This window comes from Chiloscyllium punctatum, chromosome 3 (genome assembly GCF_047496795.1).
Source record: "Chiloscyllium punctatum isolate Juve2018m chromosome 3, sChiPun1.3, whole genome shotgun sequence".
Taxonomy (NCBI): Eukaryota; Metazoa; Chordata; class Chondrichthyes; order Orectolobiformes; family Hemiscylliidae; genus Chiloscyllium; species Chiloscyllium punctatum.
Window position 1 is genome coordinate 43,065,806 of NC_092741.1, and position 14,745 is coordinate 43,080,550.

Sequence of the window (14,745 nt, forward strand, 5' to 3'; positions counted from 1 at the left end):
CCTCAGAAGATCTTCCAATTACCTGCTTTCAAACACTGAAGGATTGCCACCCGCTCACCCCCAGAAGCTGTGAAAGGAAGAGGGACAGCAATTGCATAGTACTGATGAAGATGTCCCATTCCTTGACCTGCATTCGTAGTCTCCAGCTCAGCTTCTGATATATACAGGACGAACATACAGTTTAGTATAGAATTGGAATCAACACATTGTGAGTTAACAGACATTAGGCTGCAAGCAGACCAGAAGTAAAAGGTGGTTTGTTTGCCAGCTATCGGGATGAGATCGCAAATGAGTTCTGCTGAGGAGAGATTTGAGGAGAACCTTAATGGACAACGCAAAGGAAAGCACTGATGGACATGCACACTATAATGATGGGTACTTTGGCTGGTCTGAAAAGCAAGATCCTATCACTGTCAAGGAGAATAGAGGAATTTGTTCTAATTTGGCACACAGCAACTTTCTATCTTCCCTGAGAGGATGCGACAGATTGAGGAGATCAATAGTAAAAACCTATTGTATGACAGAATATTCCATTTTGCAATAAAAATAGTTGACAAAAATGATTTTACCTTAAATTTGGTGCATGGTTCTTTAAGGAAAGTTAGTGGAGGATCCACTTTGCAATCACAGGTCAGACATTTGAGGAGTGTTGGACACATGTACACAAGGCCTGTATGCTCTAAATTTGAGAATTGTAGCATCACAGTTGTCTGTTTAACTTCAGGATAGAGCTAATTCAACGTCATCTGTTTCTCTCTCCACAGATGCTGTCAGACTTACAGAGTGTTTACAACACTTGATTTTATTTCAGATTTCCAGCATCTTTTTTTTTGCATTTCCATCAAAACATTAGAAATTGACTTGGATATGAATGAAATGGGGCACTTTGGTCTTTTAAATATGCCTGATATCTTTTTGAGTTATTTGGAACTTCAGTAAAGTTTCTAACCTAGACATCTTAATTCTAATTCACTAGAAGATATCAGCATGGCATTGTCCTGCACAGTCAAAAGAAAATGAAACTAAGTCTCAGATAATTTGTGAAACAGATTATTTGAAGGTTCTAACAGTTCCTCACTGAACATTTTTACTTTTTTACCTGAATATTCTGGCTACGTTTGTACAGACATCTTTATCATTTAGATGCTGTTCCAGTACCACACAGAGTTCCAATAGTGCTCCAGTGCTTAGGAACCTGGATCGGGACTGGGGCAGATCGGCCAAGTTTCTCAGAGTAGCAGTGACCTTTCAGTGAAAAAATAAAAATCATTCAAAATTTCTGATTGTTAACAAAAGTTCAGATATGCTAAGTATATTGTTTTAAAAGTTACATCATAGCTTGTAACAGATTTTAATGATCTACTTTGTTGAGTATTAAAAGGAAAATAACATTAAATTTATTAGAAGCATGCAATTGTTTCATATACTTTCTTAACATTATATTTATCAAAATGTAATAACAATATTATAGCAACTGCTTATACTTTATTTCTAACTGATCTGCCAAAACAGTCTCACCTTTAGCAGAGTGACAATAATAATGCAATATAATTATTGAATCTATTCTTTGGCAACATAGATGGATAGGTAGATTCTTGATCAGTAGGAGAATGAAGGGTTATGGGTAAATCGCAGGAATTTGGACATGAAGAATATAGGATCAGCTACGATCCTATTGAATGGTGGAGAAGGCTCAGGGAGCTAAACAATGTACTGTACCTATTTCTTGTGGTCTATTGGTCTTAACATCCTGGGCTGTGCCCTGAAACATTGATGCTGGGTATCCAAGACACAGACTCGAGAAGCAAGTAGCAATCTAGAAGTGCCAGTACCCATTCTGACTTTCATATCTGGAGATCTTGGTATTTAGTTTCTATCTATCACAAACTACAATAGGAAGCTACATATTAATGAGGCAAATTTTGCAGTTAATGAAGGTGGTTACAAGGAATAAACTCTGTTAATAGACCTCTTGCTGCTTCTTAGTGAGTAACTCATTTTAACATCTGGAATTCTGTTGGAAATGCAACTAATTGCTGCCAGTGTCAAGGTTCTCAAGCAATTCTCCCAGATTTCACAGCACAGTTATGTCACTCAGGGACTAAAAGTTTTTTTTTATTCATTCACAGAATGAGAACATCACTGGAAGGCAGCATTTATTGTCTATCCCTAGAGTCAACCACATTGCTGTGGGTCTGAATTCACATGTAGGCTACACCAGGTAAGGATGGCAGCTTCCTTCCCTGAAGGACATCAGTGATCCAGATGGGCTTTTCCAAAAATCAGCAATGGATTCATGGTCATCATGAGACTCATAATTCCAGATTTTTATTGAATTCAAATTCAACTGTCTGCGATGGCGGGATTTGAACTCAGGTCCCCAAACGATTAACTGGGTCTCTGGATTAACAGTCCAGTGACAATACCATTAGGCCATCACCTCCCCAAAGATCAATGGTTGCTCAGCATAGCAAGATGAAATACAAGTTTGATCACTCTTATCAAGCTATGAGGCAACCGATCTTGCATTACTAAAAGACGTAGCCAGCAAATGTTTTTTTGATGTTGTAGAGCTTCAACAAAATACAATCTATATTTAATTGGAATCCTGTTTTACCATTTCTAGTGTGTGCATGTTATCCATTTCTGCATTCTAGTGTGATTCTCAATTTCAGACCACACCCTGACTAGCAGCAATGTTAAAAGTGTATAAATCTCTCTTTTAGCAACAAACAGAAATTGGATCCCCCATGAACCCAGGTGAAAGCTTCAATGGAATCAGAGAAGGATTAGCTCCAGAAATGCAATGTCAAGGGTTACTGCCTTGTGGAGATTCCTTGGAATTCATGAATCAAATTCCAAGCCACGGGCAAATTGTTCCATTATTTTGTTCTTACCTCAGATAAGTTGGAGATGATGGAATTAAATCAGGACTAAAAACCTCAACTGGAGATGAGATGTGAACTGATTCTAAAATGGAGACCAAAAGTGGACTCATGTCTAATTGTATAATATTTTCAGCCAATAAACTGTTTTGCAGTCCTTTGGACTCATCCAGGAAGATTGAGTAGGAGACCCAATGTTTGGGAGGCTCAAGGTCATCATGAATCTTATCCATGTTTGCACCTGAACACTTTAGTTTAGCTACAAAGTTTTAACACAACACAGGAGACAAAAGTTACAGAGATATCCCAAACGTAATTGGTGTAGAGAATAAATGTTCTGGACAACTCCAATGGTGGGATTAATTGATCTGTGTCACCAGTCAGCCACTTCAAGTTGAGAAGCTCCCACATAGTAAGCCGCTGAACCACAATGGTCCATTTGCTTCAATATGTACTGGGAGATCAGAGTTCCACTGCTCTACAGGTGGATAGAATTCATCTTATTAGGCAAACAAACAAAAAATAAATGAGATAACAAGATAGAAAGATGAAAAATCTTTGATTGGCAAGCCATAAATAATTGTCAGGATCGTGAGCACAGGATTGAGAGATGACTTGCAGCTGGTTGGTAGTGTTCAGAAGACAACTGTGATTAGAGGATCATAGCATCATATAGTACAGAAAAGGTCCTTCAGGCAATCAAGTCTGTACCTCCACTACTACCTAAACTAGTCTGTACCTCCACTACTACTACCTACACTAGTCTAAGTCCTACTTTCCTGCACTTAGGTCCATATTCTTGAATGTTATGATGTGGAACTTGATAGATAAATATACAGATTTTTTCACACCAGTTCAAAGATTGGTTTGCTCACCAGCATCCAGGGAGACAAATGTTATGCCATTCTACCATTAGCATCGTTCACATTGTGACACTAGAAGGTGTGGATACCTCGGCTCCACAATTGCATGCAAGCAGCCACTTAATGTTAAAATCAAAACATGTATCACAAAAGCTACAAATGTTATGTGGAACAACGACAATCTGACTGAGAACATCAAACTGTGAGTGTACCAAATCTGCCTCCTCAGCACACTCTACAATGTTAAGAACAGAACAACACATACTAGGTAAGAGAAAAGGCTATACAATTTCCACCTTCACTGTCTCAAACATATTCACAGCATTTATTGGCAGGAAGAGGTCACAGACTCAAAGGTCCTTGAGTATGCACATTTGTCCAGGATTCACTTATTGTGAAGTCATTAACATCTACATTGACTCTATCAAGTTCACTGGATGGCAGTATAACCAAGGATCTTTGCAGGGAGACCTAGCCACATTATCACGAGCATCTGGGTGACCACACCTGTAACTAAAATATGAAATTGGTGGACATTAACACTGATATCCTCTGGAAACTGTCTGTTTGGAACAGCATTGGAAGAGTTCAAATGAAAAATATTGCTTGCCAGAGAAAACAGAGACCAGCAAATCATGTACCTTCTCAGCCTACTATCTTCCCCTTACAAATGCAGATACTGCCATTCCACAATTGGGCTCAAGAGTCAAATGAAACAATTCATAACACAGCGTTGACCAGCATAGTACAGATTATTTTTTACAAGACTGTCACAAATGATTTTACAAGTTGACCGCTAGAGTTAGTCCCATAACAAATGGCTGACAAGTTTTGGATCATTCTAGCAAGAATGTATATTCAGACTAAAGTTAATTAAAACAGGTAAACCTCTGGTTATAGCCTACAATTTAAGATAAGTGCAAAATATTTTTGTTTTTCTATTTATTGTGGGATCTAGACAATGCACATTCCATTGTTACTTGATGTTGATAGTTCTTTCACTCGTCTAATGTAGATAAAATCACTTACTGGTTTAAAGCCTGTATTTCAGTCTGGCAGGAGCACACATTCAATCCATGTTTGAAGAGAGGAGAATCATATGGTGACACATGCTACATTCCAGTAATGCAAATACAAAGAGTGAAGGTTGTCAGTCATGATACTAAACAACAAGTGCATGCTTATTCAGATATAGAGTAGAAAAAATGTACTCAGGATTGTGAGGTTCACCTTTTGGTAATGTTGTCACTGTTCTCCCCTCTTCAGTTGCTGACACTCTTCTTTGTTCCTTTCTCACTTTCCTTCATCTTCCATTTAAAAGTCCAATTCTCAGCCTTGTTTCTGTCCCTCTCTCTGTCTCTCTGTCTGTGTCTCTGTCTCTCTCTCTCTCCAAAATTGCTACTCATAGCTTCTGCTTCCCTGTCCTCTTAGCATTAATCCCAATGGATTGTGTTGTATATGCAGTCAAATTAAATCACAACTAAGCATATTACTGGCTGTGCTGATCAAAGCTGCTCCTCATCATAGTGGAAGAAAACCTAACCTTTATCTTGAAGTGTAGAGATCTACAGGGTCTAGCTGGTCCAATGTGGTAGAGGCAAATAAATTGCTGGTGTAATTTGAAGAAATTCAACAAGTAGTAGTTTATTGAAAGTTAGCAACAAGTTACACATTACATTGGTACGAATGGACATCTTTACGGAGACTGAGAGGAGAGTATATCTGTCAGATCTTATTCCTCCAAAAGCCTAAGCTGTTCTGCACAACAAGTCCACATATAGTGTATGATGCTTAAGGGTCTTCCCTCTGTTAAAGCTTTCAGAACCTTACAACTTTATACACTATTTCTACCCCAAAGCTTTTACTATTATTAATATTATACATTATATAAGTCTAACTGCACAACTTTAGGTCGCCTGGAGGCTTAGCTATTTGGTCAGAACTCCCAAATGATGTTGTTATGTTTGGAAGACTGACATGGTGTGGTGGCTCGGTGGTTAGCACTACTGCCTCACAGTGCCAGGGACCCAGGTTCAATTCCAGCCTTGGGCAACTGTTTGTGTGGAGGTTGCACGTTCTATGCAGGTTTAATCTGGATGTTCTGGTTTCCTCCCACAATCCAAAGATGCGCAGGTTAGGTGAATTGGCCATAGTGTTCAGAGATGTGCAGGTTAGGTGCATTAGTCAGGCGGAAGTATAGGGTAGGGGAATGGGTCTGGGTGGGTTACTCTTCAGATGGTCAGGGCAGACATGTTGGGCTGAAGGGCCTGTTTCTATGCTGTAGGGATCCTAAGATTCTCTGGGTTCAAGGGTGCTGATTTTGATTTGTTTCCCAACAGTTTAAGGTTTGAAAGTCCCTTGAAACTGAGGATGCTTACTATTCCCTGCTGAAAGAAACATTTCCCAGTGTCTACAATCAACTGCAGTTTACTAGGTGATAATACACATTGCTTCATTATCAAACTTAAAATTTAGCTAACACTAAATTACTTTATTTCCCTTAAGAATACTGAATCATTTTCTTGCACTGTAGATGGTTCTAACTCATTAACCTCTTTGTGTAGGTAGTAGCTTGACCTCTTGCTTTTCTGAAACTGTATCCTGTTTTTGCGCATTTTCTGAAGGTGATCTACCGTGTGACACAAAGTGTTCAGTTTTAATAGCTGAGCATTGGATGTGAGGCTTCTTTGTCCCACTGCACTAACAAAGGCTTTTAACTTCCGGTGTCTGTCCTACCCACTGTATTAGTTTTTCATGTGTGTGTCGTTTATGCTTTTGTATTTTAAGAATTAATTGAATTATGGTGATCCTCTGTACCAAGATTGATTTTCCTCCCTTAGGATTGATCTGTGTTTCTTCCAGACTTTTGCTTCTCATGCCATTTTAATGGCTTTCTCCAGGGTCAAATCTTCTTTGACTGTAATAAATCTAATGAGGATTTATCAGCAATTATTTCAATTGCAATGCTTAATTCTGCCTTTGTATCACTTAATCTAGAGATCATTAATAAAAGTATCTATTGATCTCTAGATGCTGAACTCTTCTCCTAAAACTTGCTCTTCCAAACTTTTTATCTGTTCTGAGCTTAAAGCTTTCAGTACTTCTTCAAGAGTATCTTGCTTACCTTATTATTTTGCAAGCTATAACACTGTCAGACATACTCCCAATTATTTGAAATAGGAGTTGGTTAGCTCAGTTGGCTGGAAGGCTGGTTTGCAATGCAAACTGATGCCAACAGTGTGGGTTCAATTATCACACCAGATGAGGTTATCATGGAGAACTCATTCTCAATGTTTCCCCTTGTCTGAGCATAGTGATCTTCAGGTTAAACCACCATTAGTCTTCTCTCCCTAATGAGAGAGAAGCCCTATGGTACAGGAGGACTGTGGCAACTCTGTCTTTATATAGAAATATATTTAGTTGTTTGGCATCTCATTTACTGTCTAATTTGATAGCTATTCTATATTCTAGGAATTGTTTTCTCCACGATGTCCAATTCAATGTTTTATTTAGTTCAACTGTGAAATTAAATTTTCCTGGTAATGTTATTTAGGATGCCATGCTTTCTTAATGTGATCACTTTTTTCCTTGCTTAAAAGGCCTTTTCCTTATCGTAAAAGTATTGTCGATACTCTGTGCTGCTGTACTGGAAAGTTTTCCTGCCAAATTGAACATTTTAGCCTTCTCACAACTAGTTTTACCAAGTACCTCATATTATTTAGAGTCATAGAGATGTACAGCATGGAAACAGACACTTTGGTCCAACCTGTTCATGCCGACCAGATATCCCAACCCAATCTTGTCCCACCTGCCAGCAACCGGCCTATATCCCTCCAAACCCTTCCTATTCATATACCCATCCAAATGCCTCTTAAATGTTGCAATTGTACCAGCCTCCACCACTTCCTCTGGCAGCTTATTCCATACACGTACCACCCTCTGTGTGAAAAAGTTGCCCCTTAGGTCTCTTTTATATCTTTCCCCTCTCACCCTAAACCTATGCCCTCCAGTTCTGGATTCCCCGACCCCAGGGAAAAGACTTTGCCTATATACCCTATCCATGCCCCTCATAATTTTGTAAATCTCTATAAGGTCACCCCTCAGCCTCCAATGCTCCAGGAAAAACAGCCCCGGCCTGTTCAACCTCTCCCTATAGCTCAAATCCTCCAACCCTGGCATCATCCTTGTAAATCTTTTCTGAACCCTTTCAAGTTCCACAACATCTTTCTGATAGGAAGGAGACCAGAATTGCATGCAATATTCCAACAGTGGCCTAACCAATGTCCTGTACTCAATACTCTCACCAATAAAGGAGAGCATACCAAACATCTTCTTCACTATCCTATCTACCTGCAACTCCACTTTCAAGGAGCTATGAACGTGCACTCCAAGGTCACTTTGTTCAGCAACACTCCCTAGGACCTTACCATTAAGTGTATAAGTCCTGCTAAGAATTGCTTTCCCAAAATGCAGCACCTCACATTTAACTGAATTAAACTCCATCTGCCACATCTCAGCCCATTGTGCCATCTTTTTTAGATTACATTACAGTGTGGAAACAGGCCCTTTGGCCCAACAAGTCCACACCGACCTGCCGAAGCGCAACCCACCCAGACCTATACACTTACCCCTTACCTAACACTACGGGAAATTTAGCATGGCCAATTCACCTGACCTGCACATCTTTGGACTGTGGGAGGAAACCGGAGCACCCGGAGGAAACCCATGCAGACATGGGGAGAACGTGCAAACTCCACACAGTCAGTCGCCTGAGGCGGGTATTGAACCCAGGTGTCAGGCGCTGTGAGGCAGCAGTGCCACCATGCCGTCCAGGTCCTCTTGTAATCTGAGGTAACCCTCTTCGCTGTCCACTACACCTCCAATTTTGGTGTCAAATCTGCAAACTTACTAACTGTACCTCTTATGCTCGCATCCAAATCATTTATGTAAATGACAAAAAGTAGAGGGCCCAGCACCGATCCTTGTGGCACTCCACTGGTCACAGGCCTGCAGTCTGAAGAACAACCTCCACCACCACCTTTGAGCCAGTTCTGTATCCAAATGGCTAGTTCTCCCTTTATTCCATGAGATCTAACCTTGCTAATCAGTCTCCCATGGGGAACCTTGTCGAACGCCTTACTGAAGTCCATATAGATCACATCTACTGCTCTGCCCTCATCACTCTTCTTTGTTACTTCTTCAAAAAACTCAATCAAGTTTGTGAGACATGATTTCCCACGCACAAAGCCATGTTGACTATCCCTAATCAGTCCTTGCCTTTCCAAATATGTATATACATCCTGTCCCTCAGGATTTCCTCCAACAACTTGCCCACCACTGAGTCCTTCATGGATTGCAACATTAATCATTGACCCTCCAAAGTTCATTCATTCTCCAGCTAAATCCTTATTCAGATGGCTCCTAAATATCACCACCTTATGATGCACTCTGCATTTGCTTTGGAGTAACTAAATCTCCTTTTTCAAAATGTTTCTAACTCTTCTGCTGCTGCACATCTCTTACCAAGTCATAAATAATTTTACTGTTGACTGCGCACCCTTCCTTGTTCAATCTTGCTTCAATAAGGATTTCTTGTATAAGGTTCGTAAATGTTCAGCTCATCACAACTGCTGATTATCTACATAAGTAGTCAATTTAAAGCTCAGTATGAAGATGCGGAAACATTTTCAGACTTCCATTTCTGCACATATGGCCTGAAGCAGCTAAATGGAATCCTCACTGCTGTTCACCATGGTGTATATGCAGTTAAACCAAGTGCACACCTCACCATGGAGTAAGTTTGTCACCACCATCCTCTTCAAGTGCAAGGATATTCCAGATGATGGGATCCCATGTCTTTCTAGATATAAGATGTCACTAGTTTGGAAAGTGATAACTAAGCAAATTTGATGATTTTCTGCAATGCATTTTGCAGATTGTACAACTACAATCAGTAATAGAGGGAGTGAATGTTTGTTGATGTCAAGTTTCTTGAGTATTGTTGGACATTTGCTCATCAAGGCAAATGGGAGTATTGTATCATGCTCCTGATTTGTACCTTATAGATGGTGGACAGACTTTGGGGAGTTAGTCCTACTATGATTAGCAAGATTCATCCTCCCTGTGAAAGGTGGAAAACTTCTATTTTAGTTGTGACAAGGTGGAAATCCTTCATTTTGGCTGGAAAATCTTCTAGTACAGCAGCACCAGAGCATCAGAAATGCTATTACTTTTTAAGCAAGGAAAGTAAGTAATCACGTTAAGAAGACAAGGCATCAGAAATAATATAGCCGGGAAAATTTTACTTGTAGCAGGATTCCAAGCCTCTAATCTTCACTTGTAACCACATTACTGATATGGCTAGTCTGATTCAGTTTCTGATTGATGATAAACCACAGGATGTTGATAATGGTTGGGGGGGTGGGGTTGTTGTGTGGAGGGAGGAGGAGGAGAAAATCAATGATGGTACTGCCAGTGAATCTCAGGGGAATATGGTTAGCTTATTCCTTATTGCAGATGATAACTTCCTGACACTTCTGCAGAATAAGTATTACTTGAATAAACCTGGATATTATCCAGGTCTTGCTACATCTGGACATACACTGCTTCAGTATCATAGGACACGTGAATGATGACCTGATGAGGAGGAAAGGTCATTGACAAAACAGCTAAAGATGGTTTGGCCTAGGACACTCCCTTAAGAAACTTACAGAGAGAGGTCCTGAAGCTGAAATGATTGACCTAGAACAACCTTTACCTTGTTCCTTTATGCTAGATATGACTAGCAATTGAACTGGCAATCCAGTCCTGAGCATTCAGGAAAATGGATTCAAATCCTCCACTGCTAGTGAAATATAAATTCAATAAATAAAATATGGAATTGGAAGCTAGGCTCAGTAATGGTATCCATTAATCTTTTCCCAGTTGTTATTTGAAAAAGGATTTGGTTCACTGGTGTCAATGGAATAGAATGGAATAGCCTTTATTGTAATATATACTCAATGAGTATAGTGAAACGTTTATACATCGCCAATTACTGTGCTGACTTCGAAACAAAAATATCTCGGCACGGTTTCTTTTGTTACAAACTTTTAGACAATACAGAAATAAAATGTCCAGCATTATGGAAAAGGATTCAGTGCAGCAGACTATGCTGGCACTTAATTTCTAGTCTACAGCAGGCCCTGGCTCCACACCATGCCAGTGACATGCCATGCTGGGAGGCTGCTGCAGGAGGCCAGAAGGTCATCATGCCCTTTTGGAATGCCCCTATGGGAGGAAGCTGCTGCACCAGGCTGGGAGGTCATCACGCCAAACCATACCAGAAGAGCTCAACAGGAGGAGGCCGCTGCAGGAGGACAAAAGGTAGCCAGGTTGGGAAGGCGCTATGGGAGGAGGCCACTGTGCCAGGCCAGGAGGTCACTTACCATGCCAGGGGGTCATCATACCAATGCCAGGAGGCCACTGTGGGAGACCAGGAGATTGGCACACTATGCTGGGAGGCTGCTGTACCAGACTGGATGAACGCCATGACACGCTGGATAAGCAATCTGTCATTCTTACCTGGTCTGGTGCACATGACTCCAAAGCCACAGTAACATGGCTGACTCTCAAATGTGCTGTGAAATGGCCTAGCAAAATACTCAGGAAAAGGTAAATAGGGTTGGATTTGAGCTGGCCTTGTCAGCAATGTTGATATCCAATGAAATAAGAAAAAAAAAATTGGTAATACACTCAGGACTTGAGTGCCTGTCTACAAATGTCTAAAGATATTAAAGAAGGCATACAGAATAGTTTCCTTTGTTGAACAGGGCCTGTACTATGACCACAGGATGCACACTGTATAAAACTCTAGTTAAACAACAGCTAGATTACGGTGGTATCACCTACACTTCTGATCATTGCATTACAGTAAGGGTGTGATCATATTAGAGAGGAAACAGAAGAGATTTGGAAGGATGACATCAGCAACAGAGAATTTTACCTATGAGAAAAATAATGGATAGAATTGGAGTGGCTTTCATTGGAACAGACCAGGTTTAGTGGGGAAAAGATAAAAGCAAATTACTGCGGATGCTGGAATCTGAAACCAAAAGAGAAAATGCTGGAAAGTCTCAGCAGGTCTGGCAGCATCTGTAAGGAGAGAAAAGAGCTGACGTTTCGAGTCTAATTAACCCTTTGTCAAAGTTAAAAAAAGGGAGAAATAGGGAGGTATTTATACTAGGCTGAGAGAAGGTGAGTCATGGCTCCAGAAGCAAAGGTTGCAATAAAGAGGTGATAAAGACAGTGCATAGAGAGATTATAGGGAGATTAGGAGCTATGAATGACTAAAGCTGAAGCCAGTGCAAAATATGTGGGAGATGCGGGGGATGGGTGAAGCAGAGGCAAAACGGAAAACAGGGGAGAAGGGTAGCAAAGGGGGAAGAGTAGAGGAAAAAGGTGATGAGAGAGTGGGGAGTGAGAGAAAGAGAGAGAATCAAGAACCATGGGAGTTAAACAACTGCCAAACCTCAAACGGCACGGTGGCACAGTGGTTAGCACTGCTGCCTCACAGCGCCAGAGACCCGGGTTCAATTCCCGCCTCAGGCGACTGACTGTGTGGAGTTTGCACGTTCTCCCTGTGTCTGCGTGGGTTTCCTCCGGGTGCTCCGGTTTCCTCCCACACTCCAAAGATGTGCAGGCCAGGTGAATTGGCCATGCTAAATTGCCCGTAGTGTTAGGTAAGGGGTAGATGTAGATGTAGGGGTATGGGTGGGTTACGCTTCGGCGGGGCGGTGTGGACTTGTTGGGCCGAAGGGCCTGTTTCCACACTGTAAGTAATCTAATCTAATCTAAAACAGATCATTGTTCATAGCAAGCTGCCCGGCTCTCAGGACAACTCCATACAACCCTGTCACAGTAGGCACTGCAAGACATGTCAGAGTGTGGACATGTGGACATAGATACCACCATTACGCGTGGGGACATCTCCCATCTTGTGACTCAGGTACTCATGTGACTCAGCCGACGTTGTCTATCTTATACGTTGCGAGCAAGGATGCCCGGAGGCATGGTACATTGGGGAAACCGAGCAAAGGCTACGACAACAGATGAATGGGCACCGCACAACAATCAACAGACAGAAGGGTTCCCTCAGTGGGGAACACCTCAGTGGTCCAGGACATTCGACCTCGGACCTTCGGGTGACCATCCTCCAAGGTGGACTTTGGGACAGCAGTAGTGAAAAGTGGCTGAGCAGAGGCCGTTAGCTAAGTTCGGTACCCATAGGGAGGGCCTCAACCGGGACCTTGGGTTCATGTCACATTACAGGTGACCACCATTGCACTATACACATACACAGATACTCCTACACACGCACACACACAGGCACTCCTATACACACACACACGGACAGACATATACACAGATGCGCACAGACACCCACACACACCTTACAGACACACATACTCTCACACATGCACCCCCTCACAGACTTAAGACACTCTGCACTCACTACACACACATATGCTTTCTCACACTCACAACCCCCAACCTAGACAGACAGACACACACACACGCACACACACACACACACAGACAAAGGCGTACATGCACACATATATTTTGTGGGGTGAATTTGTACTTTCAGGGTTACATTGTACTTTGCTCAAAAACTGCATGCATTCATGTAAAACTCTGAGCTCAAAACTGTATGAATTTATGTAAAACTCCGTTATCTCACTTTTCAGATTAGAATCAATCTAAACATCATGGCATAGACAGAGAACACAGGGGGCTAACAGCTTCAACATATTGTCTAGCTATCACCATTGTTAACAGCTAACCCGAGAATGCAACATTTTAAAAAAAGGTTTTGTCATTTACACATGGAAGAAGTGAAACTATCATGGTATTCTAACAGATGAAAGGCTTAACAGACAATCAATTTTTCAATGTATAATTTCAGTTACATCACGCTGTAAATTTTTGCTATAAGGGTGTTAGGATTGAGCCCTCCACTACCACCTGATGAAGGAGCGATGCTCCGAAAGCTAGTGTGCTTCCAATTAAACCTGTTGGACTATAACCTGGTGTTGTGTGATTTTTAACTGAGATTTTCTAGGTTTGGTGGGGAAGTTAACTTGGGTATGTCAAGCTTCGAGGGGCTCAATAGTGTGGACAGGGAGCATTCAATTCCATCACAGTCTAGATTACAGTGGTGCTGGAAAAGCACAGCAGGTCAGGCAGCATCCTACATTCAGTCCTGATGAAGGGCTTTTGCCTGAAACGTCGATTTTCCTGCTCCTCAGATGCTGCCTGACCTGCTGTGCTTTTCCAGCACACTCTAATCTAGATTCTAATTTCCAGCATCAGCATTCCTCATTTTTGCCTACTCAATTCCATCAGCAGAACAGTCATTAATTAGGTGACAAAGCTTTATGACAGTGGGAAGAGAATTGAACAGAATTGAGGAATAATCTTATTACCCGGAGGATGATAGGTGAAATAACCCCACAGAGGCCGTAACCAAGTCATCCTTTACTTACACATGGAGAATCCTTGACACTGATCCAGTTCTCTCAGAGGAGAAAGTGAGGACTGCAGATGCTGGAGATCAGAGCTGAAAATGTGTTGCTTGAAAAGCGCAGCAGGTCAGGCAGCATCCAAGGAGCAGGAGAATCAACGTTTCAGGCATGAGCCCTTCTTCAGGAAGGGCTCATGCCTGAAACGTCAATTCTCCTGCTCCTTGGATGCTGCCCTGGGCGACTGTCTGTGTAGAGTTTGCACATTTGAAAAATGCCCATATTACAGAGGGGGAAATACTGGATATCTCAAAACACATAAGAGTGGATAAATCCCCAGGATCTAATCAGGTGTACTCAGGACTCTGTGGGAAGCTAGAGAAGTGATTGCTGGGCCTCTTGCTGAGATATTTGTATCATTGATAGTCACAGGTGAAGTGCGGCAAGACTGGAGACTGGCTAACGTGGTGTCACTGTTTAAGAAGGGTGGTAAGG

At 41.6% G+C, this 14,745-nt stretch overlaps 1 protein-coding gene across 1 annotated transcript in view; it reads right to left on the reverse strand.

The window, feature by feature from the left end:
- The window catches only part of armc2 (armadillo repeat containing 2), a 238,005-nt gene that overhangs the window by 38,916 nt on the left and 184,344 nt on the right, over positions 1 to 14,745 (reverse strand). The window contains exon 11 of the mRNA XM_072552378.1: positions 1,100 to 1,245. Coding sequence (XP_072408479.1) covers positions 1,100 to 1,245 — 146 coding nt within the window. The remainder of the gene's footprint in view (positions 1 to 1,099; positions 1,246 to 14,745) is intronic.